This window comes from Apostichopus japonicus, chromosome 16, assembly GCF_037975245.1.
Source record: "Apostichopus japonicus isolate 1M-3 chromosome 16, ASM3797524v1, whole genome shotgun sequence".
Lineage (NCBI taxonomy): Eukaryota > Metazoa > Echinodermata > Holothuroidea > Aspidochirotida > Stichopodidae > Apostichopus > Apostichopus japonicus.
In genome coordinates, this window is record NC_092576.1 from 1,061,131 (window position 1) to 1,084,207 (window position 23,077).

Consider the following 23,077-nt stretch of genomic DNA (forward strand, 5'->3'; position numbering starts at 1 on the left):
GTATATTGATAACAGTCATATATGAAGAGTACGTGCGTTCCATCTGCTGTTCGACAAAAAACATCACTTTTTGTAAATGAATATTGCGGTAAAATATGAAAAATGTATACCACTAAGCTGAGTTTCACCGGGGCGGTCACAGCTATGCCGTCATAACATAACTCAGTGGAATAATTCTAGAAGAACCAGAGTTCATTGCAAAAGTATAGAGCACGTCAAGTTGACACTCAGTAGTTTGTATGGTTTCTGCCTGCTCCGTATTTACATCAGTGGTCTAGCTTTCGGCTTCAAATGTCTATGTTCAGCTGTTGCAAAGACACTACCTGTGACTAATTTTAGCATGCTGTATTCTGCTAGAGAGTGAACGCTGTCAATTTGAAGGTATTAATTAGCATCACCTTCATAAAATTGTTAACCAACCCCCCCCCCCCCAGTAATCATTTCTGATCGTTCACTTTTCCTGAATGTTCCCAGCCTTCCACTTATTTCAGACTTCGTCAAAATTCTTGGAAGATAACCAGTAAAATCCTTTTCGGAATTTGCATCAGTTACACGTATTTGACTCTCTAGCACATTTTGGGGCGGACCTGTTACGGTGCACCGGTAACAAAGGACAATTGTTGCATAGTTCTGAATCACTGACTTTTATATGTGCAGAACCACGCAGAGGTGTATGCACCCCCCCCCCCTCCCCGTTTCAACCTAACATATCGGTATAATAGTTGTTATTAACATGACATAGCATTTGAAATTAAAATCGAATCAGCATCAGGTGCGTTAAATTATGTAGAAATTACTTGTTCTCAATTATAAAGCACCGTTTCTGTACGAATCACATGATTTTCTTTTACAACACTGTGATCATGTGAGCCTATGCCTAACTAGACAACCATTGTTAAGTCGTAACACCCACTACGTGACCAAGTAGGCCTATTATTTTTGTTTTCGACAGAATTTTACATATAGGTCCAAACCGGATCATGTGTGCAATAGTATGGTACCATATGTTACCATTCTTGTATTCATTTATTTATCTATTTATTTTATTCATTCATATTATTCGTATTATATTGAAACTGACTTTTTATCTCCTAATTGTATTTCGATATTATCTCACACTATTGACAATTTTCTAGAACTTACACTTGGTTTTCTTAAAAAAGTTCACTGATGTATTTATTTTTCGGTCTTTCATATAAACGGGGATAAGAAATTAACTCAGTATATCTCAAGTTTTAAACTTAAATAAGAAGACAGTTTGAAGTTATGTTACTGTTCTTAACTTAATTATTTTGTGCATGCCACAGCTAGAATGGTCATGTATGTTATGTTCCGTTGGTTCTTCAAATAGTGAAATATGTTAGAAACGAAAATATAGGGAAAACTGTACAGTAAAAAGATAATATAGACCATGCAGACCATACAGATTCTTTTAAATTATTCTGTTCCGACCATCTTTCTCATGGCCATACGTTTCAATTATCCTCCTGATTTGCTTGGCATTACTTGATATAATATCTTTCTTCCTTTCAGACTGAATCTCCATTCAAATTCGAAGGCAAACTACCAAATTTGAAACAAGGTTCTTAATTATTTCAATTTTACATGTTTGGCTTCCTGTTCGTCCATTGTAGTAGCCTATATACAGCAGCTTGAACAGGTGAGGCGGTCAGTGTTGTTTTCAAGTACAAATGTAATGTATACTCTTGGCCCACAGATAAAGCAACCGATACATTCTTATTCATTAGCCCAAATGCAGCTGAACTTGGTTCGGAAGAAAAAAGGTTCCCCATACCAAACAGGCTAAATAAATCTGGTATTGACTTATGTAGGCAAGGGCAAGGCCACCTAAAGGATAACATTGTATCACATTTTAATATATGATCTTTCTCGTCGAAGGGTTTGATTGCGGTCACAATACCCATGCCTCAGGCGCGGTTGCAGGGATATCATTCCTTTTATTTTGTAGCCTTTAGAACACTTGATACAAATACAAACAAAATGATTTTTCCTGTTGGATTCCCCCCCCCCCACCCCGCAAGGATGATCATAGCTAGGTCTATTGTCAAAATCAGAAGAATCGACAGCCTCATTACGCCTACGGCATCTTGCTTTGCCGGCCGTATTTTGATAACACCGTGAAATATCCGCATTATTCATCTTGCAAAAATTATGCAATTTTCTTCTGCTGTCAATTCCGTTAACAAGTTTGGAAAGTCTCTTTCTGAAGGAGCCATGGCCTTGGCCATTAATACGACCCTCTTCTTTCTGCGCCGTGGCCTTCGTCTTTTCATCAGAAGAAGCACGAATTGCGATGATGCTACAGCCTCCATGTCACACATATTTATTGCATACGACTGTCGTGTCGTGTAAATGACAAGTTATTCAAATGGAACAACTTTCTAACTGTGCGTGATAAATCGTGCGCGACTCAGGAAAACTCATTTACTCGCTGCGATTCCGGGCGTCTTGTAATATGCTCTACTTTGCGCTTCAAGTTGCTCACGATTCAGTTTCTGCGAAAGGTCCATTCACACGCCACGATTTCGTCGCGCACGTCTGTCGTGCACGACAAATCGTGAGAAAAGGACCACCACATATGATGATGTTACTGATGATCTAATTTTGTACGATCATGTACTAAAAACTTACGATCATGTACTATAAATGCACGATCATGTACTAAAAATGTACGTTCATGTACCAAACAAATACGATCATGTACTAAAAGTATACGATCATGTTCTAAACATATCCGATCATGCATGTACTACAAACGTCTACAAAAGATTTGGGTCTCCAAAGGCATCTGTAGAAAACAAAAATAAGGCTATACAAAACACTGGTACTATCGGTCCTACTATATGGATGCGAGACCTGGAAAAATGACCTGGAAATGAACAAGGGGGATGAAAAGAAAAGCGATATTTTTCATAACAAATGCCTCAGGAGAGTGCTAGGGATAAGATGGCAAGAACGGGTCAGGACAAAGGAACTGCTAAAGAGAGCATAAATGGGACCACTAAGCATCGAAATTAAGAAAAGAAGATGGAAATTCATTGGGCATATATTGCGCCAAAACCCTAACAACGACAGCAACATCAGCATGACTTGGGCACCAGAGGGCAGGAGAAAGAGAGGGCGACCAAAAACAACATGGCGCAGGACAGTAGACAAAGAGAGAGAGGGGGCTGGTTGGCGATCCTGGAATGAGGCCAGAAACGCAGCTGCCGACCAAGATAAATGGAGACGCTCTGTGGAGGCCTTATTTGCCTCTAGGCGAGAAGAAGACAGATGATGATGACTACAAACGTACGATGTACATCAAAACAAATACGATCATGTACTAATAATGTTATGTTAAAAAAAAGTGGCGTCTGCATACGCGTATGTATATTCATATATGGCGTATGCATACGAGTATGAATATTCAGTGTAAACTCATTAAGAACCATTAGGGGCGGGGACTTCGGTATCAACTTTGATATTCCTCGAGGTACAGTACTTTATAATCAACGGGTACCGTATCATACTACATTATTCATTTAAGGTGAGTAATAATACTGCACATAGAGTACTACTGCTAGCTTAGCCCTAGGCTAGGCTCAAACTCAAAGACCCATATCTCTCCTGCACAAATAATTTCATGGCCCAGGTCACTTTATTCTCTATTAAGGTCCATTGGTGCCAACTGTGCCATATTCATCAATCGCGCTCATCAGTACTATATATTTCTGGCAGAATCATTCAGAGTGAGACTGAGAGAAAAGGGCTAATAATAATTAAAACTATGTAGGCTTAAGGCGGTAGTTTAGTCTTTAAATCGCTCAAATAAAAGTATAGTTCATCAAATGCCAAAAATGTCCTACTTGGTATAAATGCCTCTAGTTGTAACAAAAAAATAAATAAAAAATGACGTCATGCAGATTGCTACTACTAGTAGTAGGCTCCTAACGTGTTGTTAAGTAAACTCTGTACTGTACGTAGGCGTTAGCTTAGGCCGTTACGCGCCCTAGGCTAGTTATACTATGCTCACCAGTTACAACTGAAGTAACATCCTTCTTCCTAATTCCCAAGGATGACCTAATGCGTTTCAAAGTTGTTACGCCTATATCGAGCATATCTGCCATTTCCTCATTAGTAAAGCCCACTTTAACAACTCCTCTATTCGTTTTTCTGTAGCATCTTGGGAATCCGTTTCTTATAGCAAGTAGTAGTAAATTGTTTTATTTTAAATATCCCGCGTAGGCTAAGTAAGGTAGGCCTATATATATATATATATATACACTAATTTAGTATAGGCTAACCCTATCGTTACATGTATTATTATTTCGACGAAAGTATATATGACTACGTACGTCGAGACTAACCTTAGTACCACGGAGCAAAATAATAGCGACCCCGTGTATTCATCCAATGTAAGCACCGCCCCAACAGACACTTAAATATTGATATTCTTACGCGTATTCAAACGACAAAGATGGATATTCGTACGTCACATTTTTGGTAACATACGCTTATTCATCATCATCACAATTGTTCAGTACACGATCGTATATGTTTTGATGTACATCGTTTTTAGTACATCATCGCATGTTTTGATGTTCATCTTAAATTTGAGTACATCATCGTATATTTTTGGTACATGATCGTAAGTTTTTTAGTAGCCTACCTGAACGTATAAAATTAGATTATCATATGTTGTGGTCCTTTTCGCGTTCCATACTAATGTGTACTATAATGGACAACGAACTAAAACTTTCTGTTGGATAATTAGTTATTCGTGAAATTTCCTGTGATAAAGGAATCTGTTGAAACCAAAATATATGTATTTGGATGTTTGTCAATATTTTTTATTATTTCATTTTCAAATCCTATCAAAAGTGAGAATATTGCAATTACCGTAATTTCGAGCATTTGCAGCTCAACCTTGAGAAACCCCATCACTTTTAAATGCATATCTTCATAAGTTCCTCCGAACACAAAGACTACAAAATTCCCATTGTTTATGAGCAAAATACCCGAAACTATTCTCTCATAATGACAATACCAGCGCCGTTGGAAACAGGAGGTCGGAGGCGAATAGGAATCGATGAGTTCATAACTCTATCAATCATGACACATAACTTTGCGCTGTGTATAACAAATAAATATCGTTACAATATGAAGCCAGTAGCGGAGGTGGACTGTGATGTGACGTCATAAGTCTTATTGTCATGTAACCAATCATACTGTTATATTATAGGCCAATCAGATAAGATGCTGGTTAGCCAATTACATCCCATGTTATAATCTCATGTATATATGTAAGTATAAAAACTCATGTAGGCTACGCTACAGTACTATCACTCTCCATGCTTGCTGCTACTCCTTACGGATATACCCTACACATCATTGTTTATGGTTATTTACGTTACGTGAAATATATACATTCAAGAATCATGAATGACTCTTCCTTCATTAAATTGACGTCTTCCGGAACACATAATATGACAGTGGCTGCCACCATGTCAGCCAGAGCTCCAGCTAGAGATTTATCTAAATCATGCGCATTAGAAACGTTTGCTTACTTATATAAGTCCCACCTCCTTAACGAGGGACTTTCCAACTTCCTGAAACTGTACATGAGCTTATGCGGAAGTAACCTGTTCATGTGCTTATAACACTTCGTATATGAACTGATTTGGACGTAAGTTTCAGTTCCACGTGTGTTTCTGTTTGTCTGGATTGCACGTCCTTGGTAAGCTATTAAATTATTTTCATGTCCAACTGTCACGGGGTTATAACCCTATCCTTGAAGGGTGCACGCGTGATTCGAGTCATTCTACGATAAACGCATGGTAGACTGTAGGCCTATAGATACACCCCGATTAGCATTCGCATAGGAATAGCCCTATCCTATACTATACCCTACACTGTAGCCAGCTGTAACATTTCGCCTACGCAAGCCTCGCAAGGTAATGAAAATAGCATTCGAAGTTAGGCCTAGCTTACCACTCATTATTCTATGGCAGTAATGGAGACTTAGGCAAAAGAACAGGAACTTGCTTGACCTAGTTTCGGAATATGTTTAACATGTTAGGTCTAGGCCTAATTACTTTTTTACAAATGTTGGACAGGTAATACATGGTCATTCCATATCAAATCACCAGATTTTGGAGCATGTTGTAGTTCGACATCTTTTGAAAAATTCCCAAATTTTATTTTTGATTGGAACACCAGTCAGAAATCAGACTGCGACTTTTGACCGTTATTTCGCGATCATTAAACACTTCGCAAAAGCGGTGAAATGCATTGTGGGAGCTTAGCCCATCACTATATTTCAGTACACTGCAGCATGGATATCGTCTGAAAATCCGTTTTAATACATATTCATAAAGCAGCAATCGAATTGCTTGAAGCAAAACTTTGAAGAAAAGAAGTTGAATATTCATTAATTATCTGTTTGCGACTATGTCGGACTCACGATGTGGATGAAATTCGGAAATTTCTTTGCCTCGGCTTGAAAAATATAAACGAAACGTAAGTAAAAACCTTTCATCTTTCGAATTGCACATTTTCCGTTTTCAAGAAGGTACTACCTCCATCGTCCGGTCGATGGTAAAAAACAAATTAAAAAATGATTTGGGGCTCAATTCGGAGTTGTTCCAGTATTCTGGGTTGAATTAAAGTGACTTTAGTAAGGTTGCTCTTGATCACCGGCATCAACGTATCCTATCGTGGTTAAGTGCAAATGTACATGTGTATGCACATTACCATAGTGTGTAGCCTAGGGTTATAGTTTTAAATATTCTACAGTGCAGTGTATTAATATTACGGGACCGTGCGTTTATGAATTATGATGTTAGACATTGTTTACGAATACAATGTCGTTTCCTTGAATTTTGGAGGACTTGAGCTGTTCAAAGTAGGGTAGTGCTAGTACTGTAGTGACTGAGCAGTAGGACCCTACAGTACAACTACACAATACTAGACCTATGCTGGTATTATTAGTTTACTACTGACTTCTCCCACTGGTGGTTGTCAGCACTGACAATACCTTCATGCCCAGTACATATAATAGTACTTGAAAATTAAATAAGCTTATATTAAAAAAGATACTGCCTTGGTCGGCTCTGGTTAGTACTAAGTAAGTTTTATCCGGTGTACCTAGATACATAGGCTCACCGGCTAATTCTGGATCAAGTCACTGTAGGCTACATTACAGGTTGGTCGAGTATCAGTGACAAGTGAACATTGGTTCTCTACTTTGTACAAAGGATAAGGCAAAGGATAAGTCTGCACTGAATTTTCCTACAGTGTTCGCAACGCATTTTGGTAGTATTCTTTTGTGTGTGAATTCATATTGCAGTTATTTTTTTTTGGTTGTGCATGTGCCCATTTCACTTTGTTTCGAAGTTCTTCACCTTGTACTGCTGTATGTCTCTGTCATTTTCAGAGAGAAAATGCATTTACAAGTTCCACTACAATGTTATGTAATATGGGCTTGTTGCAAGTAATCTCTGCCTGTTGCATTTAAAAGCAATGTGAAGTCATTCGTCATGTGACTTTATATATTGTCTCCTATTATCCAACGTTCTGTTAACATTTATTGTATTTTCTTTCATTTTCAGGACTCTTTCTGCATCTGCGGGTTGGATTCTCCTAAGTGGGCACTTGGGATATAGTACATGCATCAATATTCGAGAAAATTGTAGCCTGCAATTACTTCAAGTTGCTTCCTTAATGTGTTTGTTGTTACAATATTCACAGTTTCAACAAATATGCAAAGTGTAAAATAAAAACCCAACCATATTATCTTCATTGTCTTACATCATGTGGCAAATATTGATGCAATTGCATGTGGTTGTTTCTGTAGGTCCAGGTTGAAATAATGTTGCGGTGGACTGGAAAGTCAATTGTGCATCTTTTGTTCCTTGCAGAAAGTACACGAACCTAAGCATTCAATAAGGCCCAAGTTGATGTTTGTGTTTATGCATATGTGACACCTACCTTTGATAATTCACTATGTAGACACAATCTAATGGGTATAAGTGACCTGTTGTTCTTGCTGCTTGGTCACAGGGTCAAACATGACAATTTCAAATAATGACAAGTCCCATTGTACTGTATCTTGGTGTGATGTTGTTTGGTGATAATATGTACATGTTATAGGGAGTTAAAAACCCTATTGTGTTGGTACTCATCATGAATACTAATGAGGCCACAATTTCAAAGTTAATGCTTCAAAAATATAGTTAGTGCCAGCAATTGGTGTAACTGCATTGAGATATTGCAGTTGTTGGCTGATGACAGGTAAATGATAATATTTGGTATATTGATTATGTATATTAATGAGGGGATGTGGCCTAATACTAATTTGCAAAACTAAGATTGGGTGGCCCATTAACCCTATACAGTAATATGGTATATGTTCAACAAGGTATAATAAATATTTTAAAGTGGCCATGACACGAAAATGTCAAAGTCCTATATTTTTGGGGAGAAGAAGACTTGAGAATGAATTTACTCTCTTCGGCGTTTGAAACTTTGTTTACTCGAAAATTTTCCGATTCGCATGACGTCATGTGACGTCATGTTATGAACACGCTTGTTGTCGCTGTTTACGATCCTCCGAACATACCATTCACGTACACATTAGACAAGTACACATACCACTAGTAGTTACTAAACAAAACACCGATCACAAGTGCGATATCAAATCAAAATTTCCTGTGAAATGGTGGATCCAGAACCAATTGCGGCAACCGAAGTTCAAAGTGATAGTGGTTCTTCACCAGGCAGTGAAATTGGGCTATAATTAGAGTGCCCTTTCTCATATTCGAAGCAGAGAGTGAAGGCGATGATCATGCCAATATTGAACCGAACGTTGAGGGTGGACCTGAGGTGTTAGAACCGTATCAGTTCGAGCCTGTTAAACGAGCCGAAATTGAAGCTCCACAACATATCGAAGAAGAAACCCGTTCGAAACGATTGCAAGGAACACACAACGTGGTAAGAATTTATTAACGAAGCATTTAAAAACAAAATCCAGTCCATTTTGTGCATGTGTTGTTGGAATTCGCGGAACCCCCTAAACCGTATTGTGCGTTGTGTTACGGTAACTTACAACCCATATGTACAGTGTGTTGGCCATTACATATACTTTATAGTAGTAGTCGGGTTGCTTGCATACTGAAAGTTTGGCGCGGGGATGTAAGTTGCATTATGCAGCCATGCTAGGTAGGCATACGTGTTATTTCATACTCATTATTACTAGGCTAGTACTTTGGCCTGGATTTTTGCAAATCAATTTTCTGAAACAAAAGAATGTTTCATGATACATGGAAGGTGTAAATTCACAACAAATGTAACCATAACTGTACATTGTATGCCTGCTTGTTATTGTGGACATCATGGGCCAACATCAATACATTTTGAACTTTCATAATTTTTTTCCCCAGGCAGTACAGATACATAGCCTACTGTCAACAGGTTCAATGGTACTGGGGATTCCTAGCAAGACACGTTAGGGTTGTGCTACCATCATGTGCAGTCCAAAGGATCAGAAGTGAGTTTCCAGCCAATGGTCATTACACTGGATTCAAGTTGCCAGGAGAAAACTCATTGTATAGGAAGCCTTGGTTGAGAAATTCCTCCAGAAACACCTTTTCTATTCTACGATTGTGTTGGATTATCAATCCGTCAGGGTTCCCTCAGTGCATGTTGATATATTGAAATTCAAGACTTTTAATTCAGGATGAAATGGTTATTTTCCAGACCCAACATCAACAATGAAAGAAAAGGCATGTGTTGAAGCATTTGGACACAAGTATTGGCGTGACCGTGACCGTTTTAGGAGCATTTACCTCCCAGACATGTTTGCTTCGTACCTTTAATCTGGAAGCCAAACTATCCGTATCACCAATGATATTTGACAGAAAAGTCATAATAAAGACCAATGGAGGCAGCAGAACTCTTGAATGTTTATACTTTGTTTCTTCAGCAGCAGTTGGTTTGTTTTACAATCTTTCTTCAGAAACTCAGCAGTACACCCTGTTAATGGTCTTCGATTGTTTTAATGCGTGTGATGCTGTGTTTCACGTTGCCCGACAGTGTTGTACGTGTCGTAGTGCGTGGGTAACATTTTTGCATGTGAGTTGCGTCGTGCAATGTTTCTTGGTTTAAATTACCCTTTATTGTATTTGCTTCTGGATTATTCTAATTAATTTGTCACAACAACGATTGATAGCGATGGACATGCAACTGCTTTGTAGGCTTAAAGCAAAAAAAAATCATGTAAGTTGTTTTTCTTTAAACCTCCTTTGATGTCACAAATTACATTAGTGTAATTTAAGAATGATAATGTCTATGGAAAGTACAGTTTTACTTTTATGTCATATAATACAATGATTGTTGTTAATGTTAGTTTAGTCACAGGCTTGTTCAGATTGTCCAGAATGACTGTCTAGAACTGATATTGAATAAACTTTCTTCAATGATTTAAAACTTGAACTACGTTGTGTGGATTTTTGGCTCTGTCACTTTAAACTAAATCGCTTTGAGATTTAAACACCCTTTGGAATAAAATATTTTTACCTACCTATTTTGACCCATCCCCTATACCCCCACTCCCTCCCAACATAAAAAATGGTGTTCCTGGAATAGGAATAAGAAATTATTGCTATAACTAACTGATCCAGCATATTCCAGAAATAAATTGGGGCACCGAGTTTTTCACAAGAAGATGTAACCCATCACTTCTGAAGCTAACCTCATAGCTTATTAGTATACAATGGAGCAATGAAGGGGGTGTTAATTTAGATGACACAGCAAAATCTCTTCGTCTATTGCGACTGCAGTGTAGTACAGCTAATACTAGTACTACTAGTGCTCGGCCGCGCTACCTCCAAAGGATCGCCACTTGCCCCATTGGAGGTTTCCTGTTCCCCGATCTGGTCTTCAGAGTAGTTTTAATGTGGATTACTTGACAGAAGAACGACTCTTTTATGTCGAACCGTTAAAGTCCATTTGTTTTATTTCATCAAAAAAGGAGGGATCGTAGTATGCTTCCGTGAAGTGTTCGCTTCATACGGAGCTGCATACTGGCTAGGCCCAGTGAAATCGGCGCTGGTGTTGTGCACTAACTTGGTCATAATCGCCGTGTTTTTTTCGTCCTTCGGCCATCGATGAAGGCTAATTGCATGGTTTATGTTTTGTGCAGCCCCCAACAACACAACGGACCGGCATTTCTCTCGGATATTTTACAACATGTTGTAAAACAAACTTGAAAATTCTAACGATATAGCGTAATACAGTGGTTGTTCTCTCAGTGTAAATGTGCGTATATGTGTGACGGTATGATTGTCGCGCATCCGGTACGTGCCTGGGCTTGGCACTTGTGTTCCTAACAGGACGTCATCATTGTCTTGTTTTGAAATCGCATTTTCAGATATCTATTTTCAGATGCGAATATTAAAACGTTAATTTCTAATTAGTCCTTGAGGTTTTCAAGGTGATGAGGATAGTTTTGAACATAGATTTTCTCATAGATTCAGGGGAAGTTACTCTCGATAAGTTGGATTTTTCGTGTCATGGCCTCTTTAATTAAAGCTTGTTTCAACAGACTACTAATAAAGTCATTTCCAGTCAAGAGTGTAAAGTAATGTGTTAGTTCACATACAATTTTTTCCAAGTCAGATCAATTTGCTGGTCCTTGCAAAAATGCAAGTCGAGAAATTGTGAAAGTTTTGCTATCGCACAGGTTGTTACACTGTTACTTCACCCTGAATTTTCTCGTTACATATTTGCTGACACCTCATAAATATCTTAATGTGCTTGCTAAGAACAGAAGTACAATGCTAAAGTCAGTTTTGTCAATCTCACTCACATTAACTTACCAAACAATTATTTTTTCATGAGTGTTTGTTCATTGAGCATGAAACATATAGCCTTTGCTTTGGCCATACCAAGACAGTTCATGGAAGACATAGTCATCCAATTCTTTCATTTCACCTTTTAACTTACATTTATGGAAAAGCGTCTTTACACTGAATCTTTCGTGTTGCTTTGAAGTGTTTCGAATGATTTTTAAGGTAGTCAGTATAGGCCCCAAATTATAGCACGCTATAATTGCTAGAAGTTTTCAAAAAGTACTTTTCTTGAGGTCTTTACTCTCCAAATGGTTCTCAGACATTTTGAGGAACACAAAAGGTGACTGAATGTCCCAGTGAGGAAAATTCCCTCGAAGGTTGTTATACAAACAGTTTAAGAATTTTGACCAAAGGTGAACATACTTTAATATCTAGCATTTTTGTGGCAAATACAGCATACCTCTAATGGTAACATGTATGTTTATGTGTTTCATATAAATTTAAAATTGAGGATTCCTAATGAGCAACTATCAAAAAGTATAGTGTGTTCATATATTAGATGAACAGCTTAGTACAAACTACTGAGTATTGTTTACCTTTTTCTAATTTATGACAGAAGTAACTCTTTTTATGTTTCTTTGTACATTTATTTTAAGGCAATCAGTCTTTCAGGTAAATGACATTTTCCTCCAATAAAAGAGAAATTCCTTTACAATTGGTTTTCTATTTGATTCTTTGTTTGTCAAAGGTGTCAGATCTTGTACCTCATACCACATGTCCATAAGACTACTAATATTTACAGCTCCTTAATGACAAGCATGCTATTCTGCTCCTCTGTACCGTTAAATGCAGTCTCTTGCAAGAGAGTTGTTTCAGATATGCAGTTGCACATACTTATCCATCCCTATGCAAGTTATGCTACAAGCGGATACCTCCTGTGGGTGTTGGGGGGGGGGGTGTTCCAATCACTATACTTTGACTTCACCTCTCATGGGATGCTAAGGAATATGCAGTGCAATGTTACTATGATTAGGCTAAGCACATGAATTCGCTATAGTAACCACACCCCACTCTTTGAATTGCATTCTCAAGTTTTCATAAGGAGTGTGATGTAGTATGCTAAGCACATCACTTGTCTGAGATCCCCCACCACATCCCCAGCACACACCATCGTTTAAACGTGCAATTGAAAACGATCCAGGTGTTTGAACATCGGCTGCTACGTAGTGCTTACGAGTATCCCTACGAACCGTGGAAACGTGTTGAATGTAGAGCTGGATATGAAGCTAACTTCGTTACAAATTCAGTGATAGTTGTCTAACATCACTCAGTGCGGTGTGGACTGAATTTTGACGGGTTGTTTTCTAGCAAACTGAAATTTGACAAATGTTTTCATTTGTGGTATGGATTTATCCAAGCAAAAACCTATTAAACCTTTTACATCTGCTCAAATCGATGAAGTATGTACACTGGCTTCTGCGTTGTTTCATTCCAGCGCATACGCTGTGTTAAATGTAGAGCTGTAATATTAATTTTTGAAGTTGTTAAGTTGCTCCGATGTACAAAAGAGGTCGTCTTTGACAGCCAATAACTCTAAACGCGTCATGTTGAAAAAATCTGATATTTTTTTTCTGGGAGAGATATAGTACCACCCTGTTTGTACAAAAAAATTCAGGGGGGTGTTTTGCTTAATTTTGAAATAAAAAATCCACAAAATTTGCGATTTTTACAAAAACAATGTTTTGATCCTGGGTATTGTATTTCAAGGACCTTCAATTTAATACTGTGCAGTTTTTAATTTCATATAAACAAAAACTACTTGCAATGTACCTGTCTGTTTCTGGTTTAATTCATTTAATTAAAAGACTTTACTATAAAATGAATATCAAACAGTGCATACATGTACAGTACATACATACATACATGTACTGGGTGTACATGTACAGTGTGTATTTAGTGTTATGTGTAAACATTGTCTTCTGGCACTCATTGTCCTTATCCAAATGGATCTCCACCAAACATGATAGTAGCCCAGCCATTTCCACTATATTATCGTGCAGATTTCAATGTCATATAATTTTTGGAGAGGGTGCAGCAACAGTCATCCGTGATTTGACACGGAATACCCATATGTAAGCCTTTACCAGAAATAATGCTGATAAGTTAAGTAACTTATGCCATAGAGAGAAAAGTAGTGGCTCCAAGTTTGAAATACGTACCAACTCATCATTCCCTTACTAATGTTGGGACGCGGCCAAACGGGAGAGGGAGGTACTGGGTAAGCCCGTCGGTAAAGATCGGTGACAACAATAAAGGCGACAATCTGATGTTAACGTTAACGTCTTCTTTTATTTAATAAGGGAGGAAAAACAGCTTCAACCCAACAAGATCATTTAAGTATCGGATCCAGAGTAACGGATGACATCAGCCTAGCATTGAATGTTGGAGTACACAGAACCAAACATCTTATCTTACAAATCTTATTTGATATCGAAACGCAAAACCTTCTCTTTGACTTCTGTTACGATACTTTCACTTTACTTTGTTCGTTTATTTGGAAACCCACGCTCGGAATGGCTGGGATGCACCACGCTAGCGTGCCTTCCAATCAGCGGACTAATACAGTTCGCATCACTACCTACAAACTGACGGAGTAATGTACATGTATACCATGCCGTTACTACATTAACTGTAGTACGATACTATTTATGTAGGGTGAGGAGGGTGTCCAGCAATTGGTCAATAGTGATACCCCCTTGAGGATATAGAAGTAGTACCAAGCTCTGAATATTCAAAACTTCACCTCACTACACTAACTTAGTCTATGTCACGGGTACCCCCGACATTTGTCAAACAGTTATATATTAAAAGAGAAAACCACGACACTGACACAGTGGCAGTCTAGACCTGGTCTAAGCTATACTGTAAAAATAAAGTTTTAATTTAACGGTAAAATACCGGCAGCGAGGATTCCGGTGGAGCGACGTACTTTAACAGTTGCCAGTAGAAAACATTAGGACGTTATTTTACGAATTAGGTTACAGCTTCATCATATGATTTTTTTCGTGCACATTAAAGAAATATCACTATAGTCTTCCATTGCGCACAAGCCAATGTTTTGTCAGGGTTCATTATAACTACAGTAAGTATGGCGCAGTCCCGTAGAGCTATATTTAAGTGCATGTTTGCATTGAGGACTGTGGAGACGCAAGTTTTTCTGAGCAGATACAAATATTTTTAAGACATTGCGTCCCGCGGGCACAAAATTTAAAATCCTGGTAACCTAAGTTACCTTTGGTTGTGTTCAAGAACCCGATTGATTCTGGTGGAAGTCAAATGAATGTATTAGCGCAAGAGCATTACTGATCACTTGAAGATAGTAATGGCCAACACTTCAAAAATCTTGTAGGCAAATGAAATAAAATATAGCAAGGTCAACCACTATGACAATTGGTTTTGGATTTTTGTCATTAGTGATGCAATTTTACTACCTGATCATGTTTGTTTTGTATTATTGTATGTTCATGTAATTACATCAACGGCACATTTTCATGTACCTTTATTGTCACTAAGTAAAATATGGTCGTCGTATGTGGTAATCAGTGTGTCATTCCATATTATTGTACTCTGAATAAATAAAACTATTTAAGACATGTGCAAGAAGTTAATCTCGCTCTGCGGATTAATTATAATGATCTGTTGTAGGTAGGTTTTAACTCATTTGACATGACGATATTTCTTGTGATTACATTGATGTACAGTAAGCCAGAATTAGATCTACCAACTTTAAAATGGAATATTTGCTTTCTCTTACAGGGTTGTGCAGTAGTTTCAACTTGTCAACCAATTTTAACATTCTTATTGGGATATGTAGTCTGTTGTGACTGGTTGCAAACTTTTTTAATCCGATACTTTGTACAATGTAACGAACTGGCAATATATATCTTGATAATGTGTACATGAACTGGCAATATATATCTTGATAATGTGTAATTACTTTTTTTTTTCTTTTGGCAGAACTTGACATGGCTGGAAGAGACAATACTCCAAATGGTATGAATGTGAATAAGTTAATTACTGCGTAATTGTCTTGTGAATCGTTTTCATTATAATGCTAACAACAATTTTTGTACAAAAAACAATAGTATAATTTATAATGGACCACATGCAGAGCCTCCAAAATTGCTTCACCAAATTTGAATACCAAATTATTCCCTGGTATGTGATGCTTGCTACTCAACACTGTAGCTCAAATAATTTATTGTAGATGAACTTCACACTTGGTTTGTGAATTCATCTTATTAACTACATGGTCATTTGAGGTCAACAGAGGTCAAAGTCTGAATACCCTGTCAACACTACAGTATAAGTTAAAATAGTGCATCTTTGTTAAGGCTCATTTGTGTACAAAAGCCTTATGGAAACTGGATGGAGGTCAAGGTCATTTCAGATGAACAGTCAATACTCTAACTTTTTTTAATGGATTTCAAAGGTCATGTGAGGTCAGCCCAAGTATGAAAACATTGAAAATGGAAAATTCCAGAAGTGAATCTTGATGAACTTCATAATTTGCGTGGGGCTCCACATTAGTCAGTAAAAGAAGCTTGGATGAATTTACTTGACTGTGGTGGTTCCACATTATTGCAAGAACCTTGCTGATCATTTGAAGTCGGTAATATTAATGTTCGATTACAAAGTGTTTGTCTGTTTCTAAGAATCACTAAAGGAACTGGCTTTCTGCTTTTTGTATTGGAGCAATACTGAACAGATTGAATTCGATCTCCAGCTGTCCCATGGAAACACCCTCTTTCATGAATCATTATGTCCAGAGCAATAATGTGAAACTTAAACAAAATATCCTGTCTCAAATTCATCATGTGTAACTCAAGGTTTACAATCTTGCAGCACAAGTTTGCAGTAAACAGTCTCTAGAACTCTGATAGGCAGTGTGGCCCTGCATTAGGTAAACCTTGCACACTATTTGTGCATTTGAAAATGGTAATTTAGGGTCCGGTACTCAGGTGGTAGGAGTCCTTGAAATGATATTCTTTGTCACATTTATGCATGCTGCTCTTTGACCTTTTTTTTTTGAACTTTGTAGTAGGCTATGTAGATTCAGCTTGGTGAGTGTAATCACCCTTTTGAAATTGGTGGAGGTGAAAAACGGCATGAGGTCAAGGTGTGTTAAAGTTTGAAAACTTGTGAATATGATACTCCAAAATAAAACTACAATTAATCTGTGAGTTTTCTGATTCCATAATGTTCTTTTGGTGAAAATAGTCAGGGGCGTATCCAGGATTTTCTAACCCGGGGGGGGGGGGGCGCGAAAAACTATCTAAGCGGAGCGCCACCGTCGGTTGGAGCGCAGCGTACAAGAAAATTTCTTGTATTGATACCACCCAGATCACAGGAAATGGCACTTCTCGGGCTTGGAAATGACCAACCAGACGTACACTTTTTGCCTGAGAACCAAGTATTTCCCAAAAGTTTTTTTTTCCATCCATAACCTTTTGACGATTGTCACCAGTCACAAATCATGTTCGACCTCATCGCATGTCCTGTGGATCATTGCTTTTGTAGTTGATTCTACGTCGCGGCCCACAATATCCGTCAACCCCACTTTTCAACGTTTTAAGCCAATTATTTGTTCAGAATTTGAAAATTCACATTTCTCGTGAATAAACTCACTTCAAAACATACCCATAATGTTGTACAAAATTTCATCTATGGACAACCAATATAGAAAAATTTCCTTCAACCCCTAACAGGCCGGTCAAAATTGCACTAGTAGAGGGAAGTGTGATGAAGAATGTTGGTCAGAAATTTTCGAAAATTCAGACACAGTTAATTTATTGGTGTAGAAATATTAAAACCTCTTATAACGACTATTATAAAACTTCGTTGAAGGAAATGATAAAATAGCAGATATTTCCGAAACTGAACACTACACATAGGTGTAGGAGGCGGGGGGGGGGGGGGGGTGCAGCCCCTAATTCGGCATTACTAATGTTAAAGAGAGTTTTGACATAATTGGACATCCATACTTTTTCTCCATCTACATAAGACATTTCGTTGTTTACATTAGCATCCCGCGGTATACTGCGCAACTTTCTCGGACCGAACGGTACACGATGGCATGCGATGTAATAACCGATGCTTGCTTATATGATATTGACATTAACATGTTGAACGCGCGCGCAGCACGCGAAAATTTTTGGTTATTTTTGTCGGGCAAGTCGGAGAGTTTTGAGGCTTTTCATCCTGGAACGCCATTTTCATGCTCACTGATATGATGTGATATATGCTGTTTGCTTTACAAATTAGAACAGGCGCGTAGCGAGGAATTTGCCAAGGGAGGGGCGAAGCCTGTAGGCAAATTATCTAAGCGTACACTGTTAAAAGAAATTCTGTAAATTAACAGAAAACGATTAATGTAATTTTTTACAGACAATCTGTAAAAAGGAATTAACTGGAAAATAATGTTTTCTTTTTACATATTTTTCCAGTTAAAAGTTTTACAAGAATATTCTGTTCGATAGATTAACATGAAAATTATGTTTTCTTTGAGCATTTTTCTTATGTATATTTAACTGAATTCTTCTGATAGAATTACAATTTATTCCTGTTCGTTTACAGACAGATTTATTGTGTTTTACTTCCAAATTCTGTTTTTTTACAAGTTTTTTATGTTAATTGTTCAGTTAATTTATCAAATCGTCTGATAAAATTACAATTTTTTTTTTTTTTTACAGAAGTTTTTACTTCTAAATTCTGTCTTTTTTACAAGATTTTGATGTTAATCGTTCAGTCAATTTACTTAAATCTTCTGATAAAATTCTAATTTACGTTTTTTATACGGACGCTTTTAACGTGTTTTTCTATACCAAATCTGTCCTTTAAAAAAAATTTATGTGAATTCTTAATGATTTATCAATTGCATAAAAAAGAAACATAAGTGTGAAAATTTAATATTGACAATTAAAATAAATTGATGGGTTTTATCTGTCTTAGTTTACGGGAAGGTTTCTACAAAAAGAAAGTGCATATTTAGGGAATACGCCAAAAATACACGGTAGAAGTACGTTGAAATGCTCATGTTTATTTTCACCCTTTATTTACACAACTTCTTCATTCATCTTAGAGTGAGGTCTTCCCCAAAAACATGCACATACAAAGGTGCTTTTAACCTATCACTTTTAATCACTTTACTAAAACTAAAAGCTTCTTAAGTAGATACTAGAAACACGAAAACTCAATTATAAAACAACAAGTAGAGAACTTAAACTTCAACACTGAAACAGTAATTCTACTTCTAAACATTTGAGAAAAGACTGGTGACTGATATCACAAACTTCAGGTAAGAGTAAGATTTTTCATACAATAATATCCTTGTAATGTATTAACATTCATATACTATATTATGTCAGCCTCCTCACAGCATTAAAAAATCTCCATAGAGTTGGTCAAGGCATGTGGCCGATGACCAACTATTCAAGAACAACTATATGATCATCTTCTATAAATCAGTTTCATACATTATTTTTCAACCCATGAAGTGGAAGACCCCATTTTGGGAAGACAAACACCCTGAAACTATCCCAAAGTGGGCATTTCAAATGGAAACAATCATTAGCCAAACCCTTATAACATGGTAGGCTTAAGGGCTAATTGACGTTATAGGCTTCAAACTTTCTAATTAAACTTTCAAACATTTTCATATAAAGCTGAGCCATGATATCATGAATATGCAATCATTTCTGCAATGCAAATGTCAAAATGGAAACTAAAACACAGAACTTAGTAAATCAGCAAGGAAGTAACTTAAAGTCCAAAACTGAAACAGTAAAACTCTTTTTCAATGTTGAAAAAATTGGTGCATGCCAATATAAACTTCAGGCCCTGACAATTCCAAACCAGCCACAGATGTCTATGAATACCAAGACTGAAATATTAATTCCAGCCAGAATTGGATATTCTCACAAGTACATGAAGAATTATTGGATGAAGGAGTATTTCACTGGGGTAGGGGATGGAGAAAGGGAAAACTTGGTCTTAATGTTTAGGCCGTGCAATTCCTATAGACCCTACACTACACACAGTAATAGACTAGCATACGTTAGTATAGTTTTGTGGCATTACACACTGTAATCACACTTTTTTTTTAAATGAAGTAGTTTAAATAATATCACATAGTATAAACTCACCACTGAGAACGAAAAATGGCAAACATTTCACCATTTAAGGAATGGTCCAATGTGCATGAGCACTGGTATGAAAATAAACCCATTGTCTTTGTAAACATATATATTATACTTATTAAAAGTTTCTTCACGAGTTCCTACTTGCAGGAGGATCTAATATACATACATACATATACATACATTTCTTTCGTGGCTACTGCCTTAATGCATGCTACGATCAGGAAATCCACCGGATGAAATTTTCTTCAATTGAATAGCACTCTAGGGTGACGATAGAAGAGGGCACAAATTTGCAGTCAATTTCTTTGGGCAATTTGAAAAGTAAGGTCATAGAAGGTGTCACATTTACTATCAAAAGTGAACTTAAAGCAGGCAGGTGTAACAATATAGTGTTAGTAATAGTACTTCATATTAATCAATACTTTATATGTCTGAATAACATGCCAATATGAATGAATAGAATTCCTTAAACAGACTCTACAGTCTCATCTCCTGTTTGCTTCAAGTCCACTTTAGGTAGAAAATGTGATAAACTTATCTGCTAGTACCTCAAAAATTGTAAGAAGGATCTGTGTGCAAAGCCCATGAAAATGCATAGATTTCAGTTCTCTTAAATGATCTAAAACAAAATTTCATCTGAAACCATTCTGCTTTAGAGGCACAGAATATGGAGATTGGTGTGCAGATTATTTCATGTCTGTGTATTGATCGTAGTACATAAAAACATTATCCACCTGAACGTTCCTTACAGATAAGCTGAATGTCTATATACATGAAGGGAACACTAAGTGTGGCTAAAGGCGACACTGAGGTTCCAGCCAGAAGTAACCATCTTAACTTGATTTTGAATGAGTTGAATGAAAACAAAAACATACGTTTGCAAATTGTTCCTGTAGTCACTAAACTCGAAATAAGTCCACTGATCACCATATTACACTGTTTGATTGTTTTTTACTTTGTGCATGTTTTGATCGTTGACCAGTAGAAAATCATGTCTTTAAAACATGATACTTCTGAAAATGTTGTTGTTGCACATTTATTAGTAAGTTCAATGTTTCAGGTATAAATTAAATGGCTACTCACACTGCTTTCATATTTCTTTGTATTTATAATTCATAATAAGTCATAATGATTGTGGTCAAAACATTTTCCAGCATATTTCCTAATTCACAATTCTTTTATACTTTTTTTGAGAACAGTTGTTGTTTATAACAGTTAATTCCACAAGAAGACTGTCCATGAAATCAATTTGGAATGTACAGTTTGAAGGATTAAAGCCTGGGTCCCATCTATACAATTCTACAAGCAACACAAACACTAAGTAAACACCTACTGCAGTTGTTCATCTAAACTGAGGTAAATAATTGTTAAGTTAGACTATGACCAAATTTTATCTAACAGTACCTTCAATGGTATTCTAAGTTGGATCATGATCTTCTCTCTAGACAGACAAATTATGACTTACTTGTGTAACTACTCAACTGAATTTTACACCTGTTTAATTCTTTCCCAAGTGTTGGTAGAAATCACATCATACAAGGAAAACACTACCATGAGTTACAACTCCAATCCCAGCTATAACCACTAGTCTACTGTACAAATATTCATTCATATTCCATTAACACTTACCTCCGGATGAACTCCAATGTCACACAGCTGTCTGCAGGATACTGAATGTTTAAAACATAGTATGTGGCAAAGAGGTAGGCAAGGGCACTCTGAAAATCAGCCATAAGATGATTGACAACGACCTTGTCAACTGCGATCATATACTTCCGTCCGGCCAACAGTTTGGTTCCTGTGATATCAATATTCAAACAAAGATAAAAATGTCAATCCCTGTTTCACTTTGTCATTATTTTCCGAAATTGAATTTTTTAGTGCTGTTACGGACTAAGAATATGTTTCCATTCTTTTACTGAAGGATTATCATGTTACATTCTCAAGACTCCAACTCCAAGAGTAGTAACTTTTTTAGGGACCTTAAAAAAGGTATGTCCATTTAACACTTAACCTAGAAACTGCAAGGGCAAGATCAAAAGTTAATTGCAAGCAGAACCCACTGATTTTTCACTGAATGATGTAAAGCCTAAATCAGTAGACAACCCCTCCCCCACATTGGAAGAAAACAATTCTCTGCATTGCCTCTGTAAGAATAAGTATCACACCAACACTGCTAATTTGGAAAAGTTTGAATAACCTACTAATAAACCCACACCAATTTAATTTGCACTAACTTCGGTTGTTAAAGCTACGGTGAATTTATACATTTTTTTATGTTTGAAGTTGAACATGTACTGAGTACAGCTACAGTACAAGATATAGGAAAGCTCTTGCATACTTGCTTCTTTGTGTACACATGATTTTGTCTAGATGCATAATCAATGCAAATGGTTGTGTCAAAATGATTGACAGACTGTGGTAGTGTGGACAGGTTCAGTCCAACTCATACTGGTCCTCACATAATAAAACTACTCTAGCATTACTGTTAGGCCGTAAGCTTTGTTGGGTATCATAAGCTTTCAAAGCTAATGAGTAATGTTGGCCTAAATTTGATCTACAATTTGGTTAAAAAGTAGCCAATTAACTTAAAAAAACTTGAATGAAACTTCCACTACGCCCACCTCAGTCGAATATTGAAGAATTCTCCTGCGTCTTCAGTGATTCTTCCACGAAAAGGCTGCTAGTGTTGTGAACTGGATGCTGGACGGTGGCAGTAGTAGTGTGTACGTACGCACGCGGTCGGAGTTCGGAACGCTGTTGTATTGTTCTGCATGTCATATATAACTGCAAAGTTTCTTGTGCATTGATACGTCAGGCCGTGGACTGTTATTTTAGCGGGAAACGTTGATATGCATATGTTACACTCTTGGAACCCAGTTGGAAACCATGACCTTAGGTCACCGAGCCATTGCAAAACCACTGGACTGGATTAGGTGCGCCATACGCGATGTAAGTTGTTTTTCACTCCAATGCAACCCTTAACAACATCAATCTGTCTCACCCACATGCTCGCTGTATCAC

The 23,077-nt window shown here is 37.1% G+C and overlaps 1 protein-coding gene across 25 annotated transcripts in view; it reads left to right on the forward strand.

The window, feature by feature from the left end:
* LOC139983324 (uncharacterized) overlaps nucleotides 1-23,077 on the forward strand; it is a 160,919-nt gene that overhangs the window by 7,643 nt on the left and 130,199 nt on the right. For 7 of the 25 annotated variants that reach the window (XM_071996795.1, XM_071996805.1, XM_071996806.1 and 4 more), the window contains exons 1-2: nucleotides 5,360-5,740; nucleotides 15,870-15,905. In XM_071996795.1, the coding sequence (XP_071852896.1) occupies nucleotides 15,878-15,905 (28 nt within the window). In that variant the 5' untranslated portion in view covers nucleotides 5,360-5,740; nucleotides 15,870-15,877. The other 18 variants (XM_071996792.1, XM_071996797.1, XM_071996798.1 and 15 more) reach the window with 9 other exon arrangements.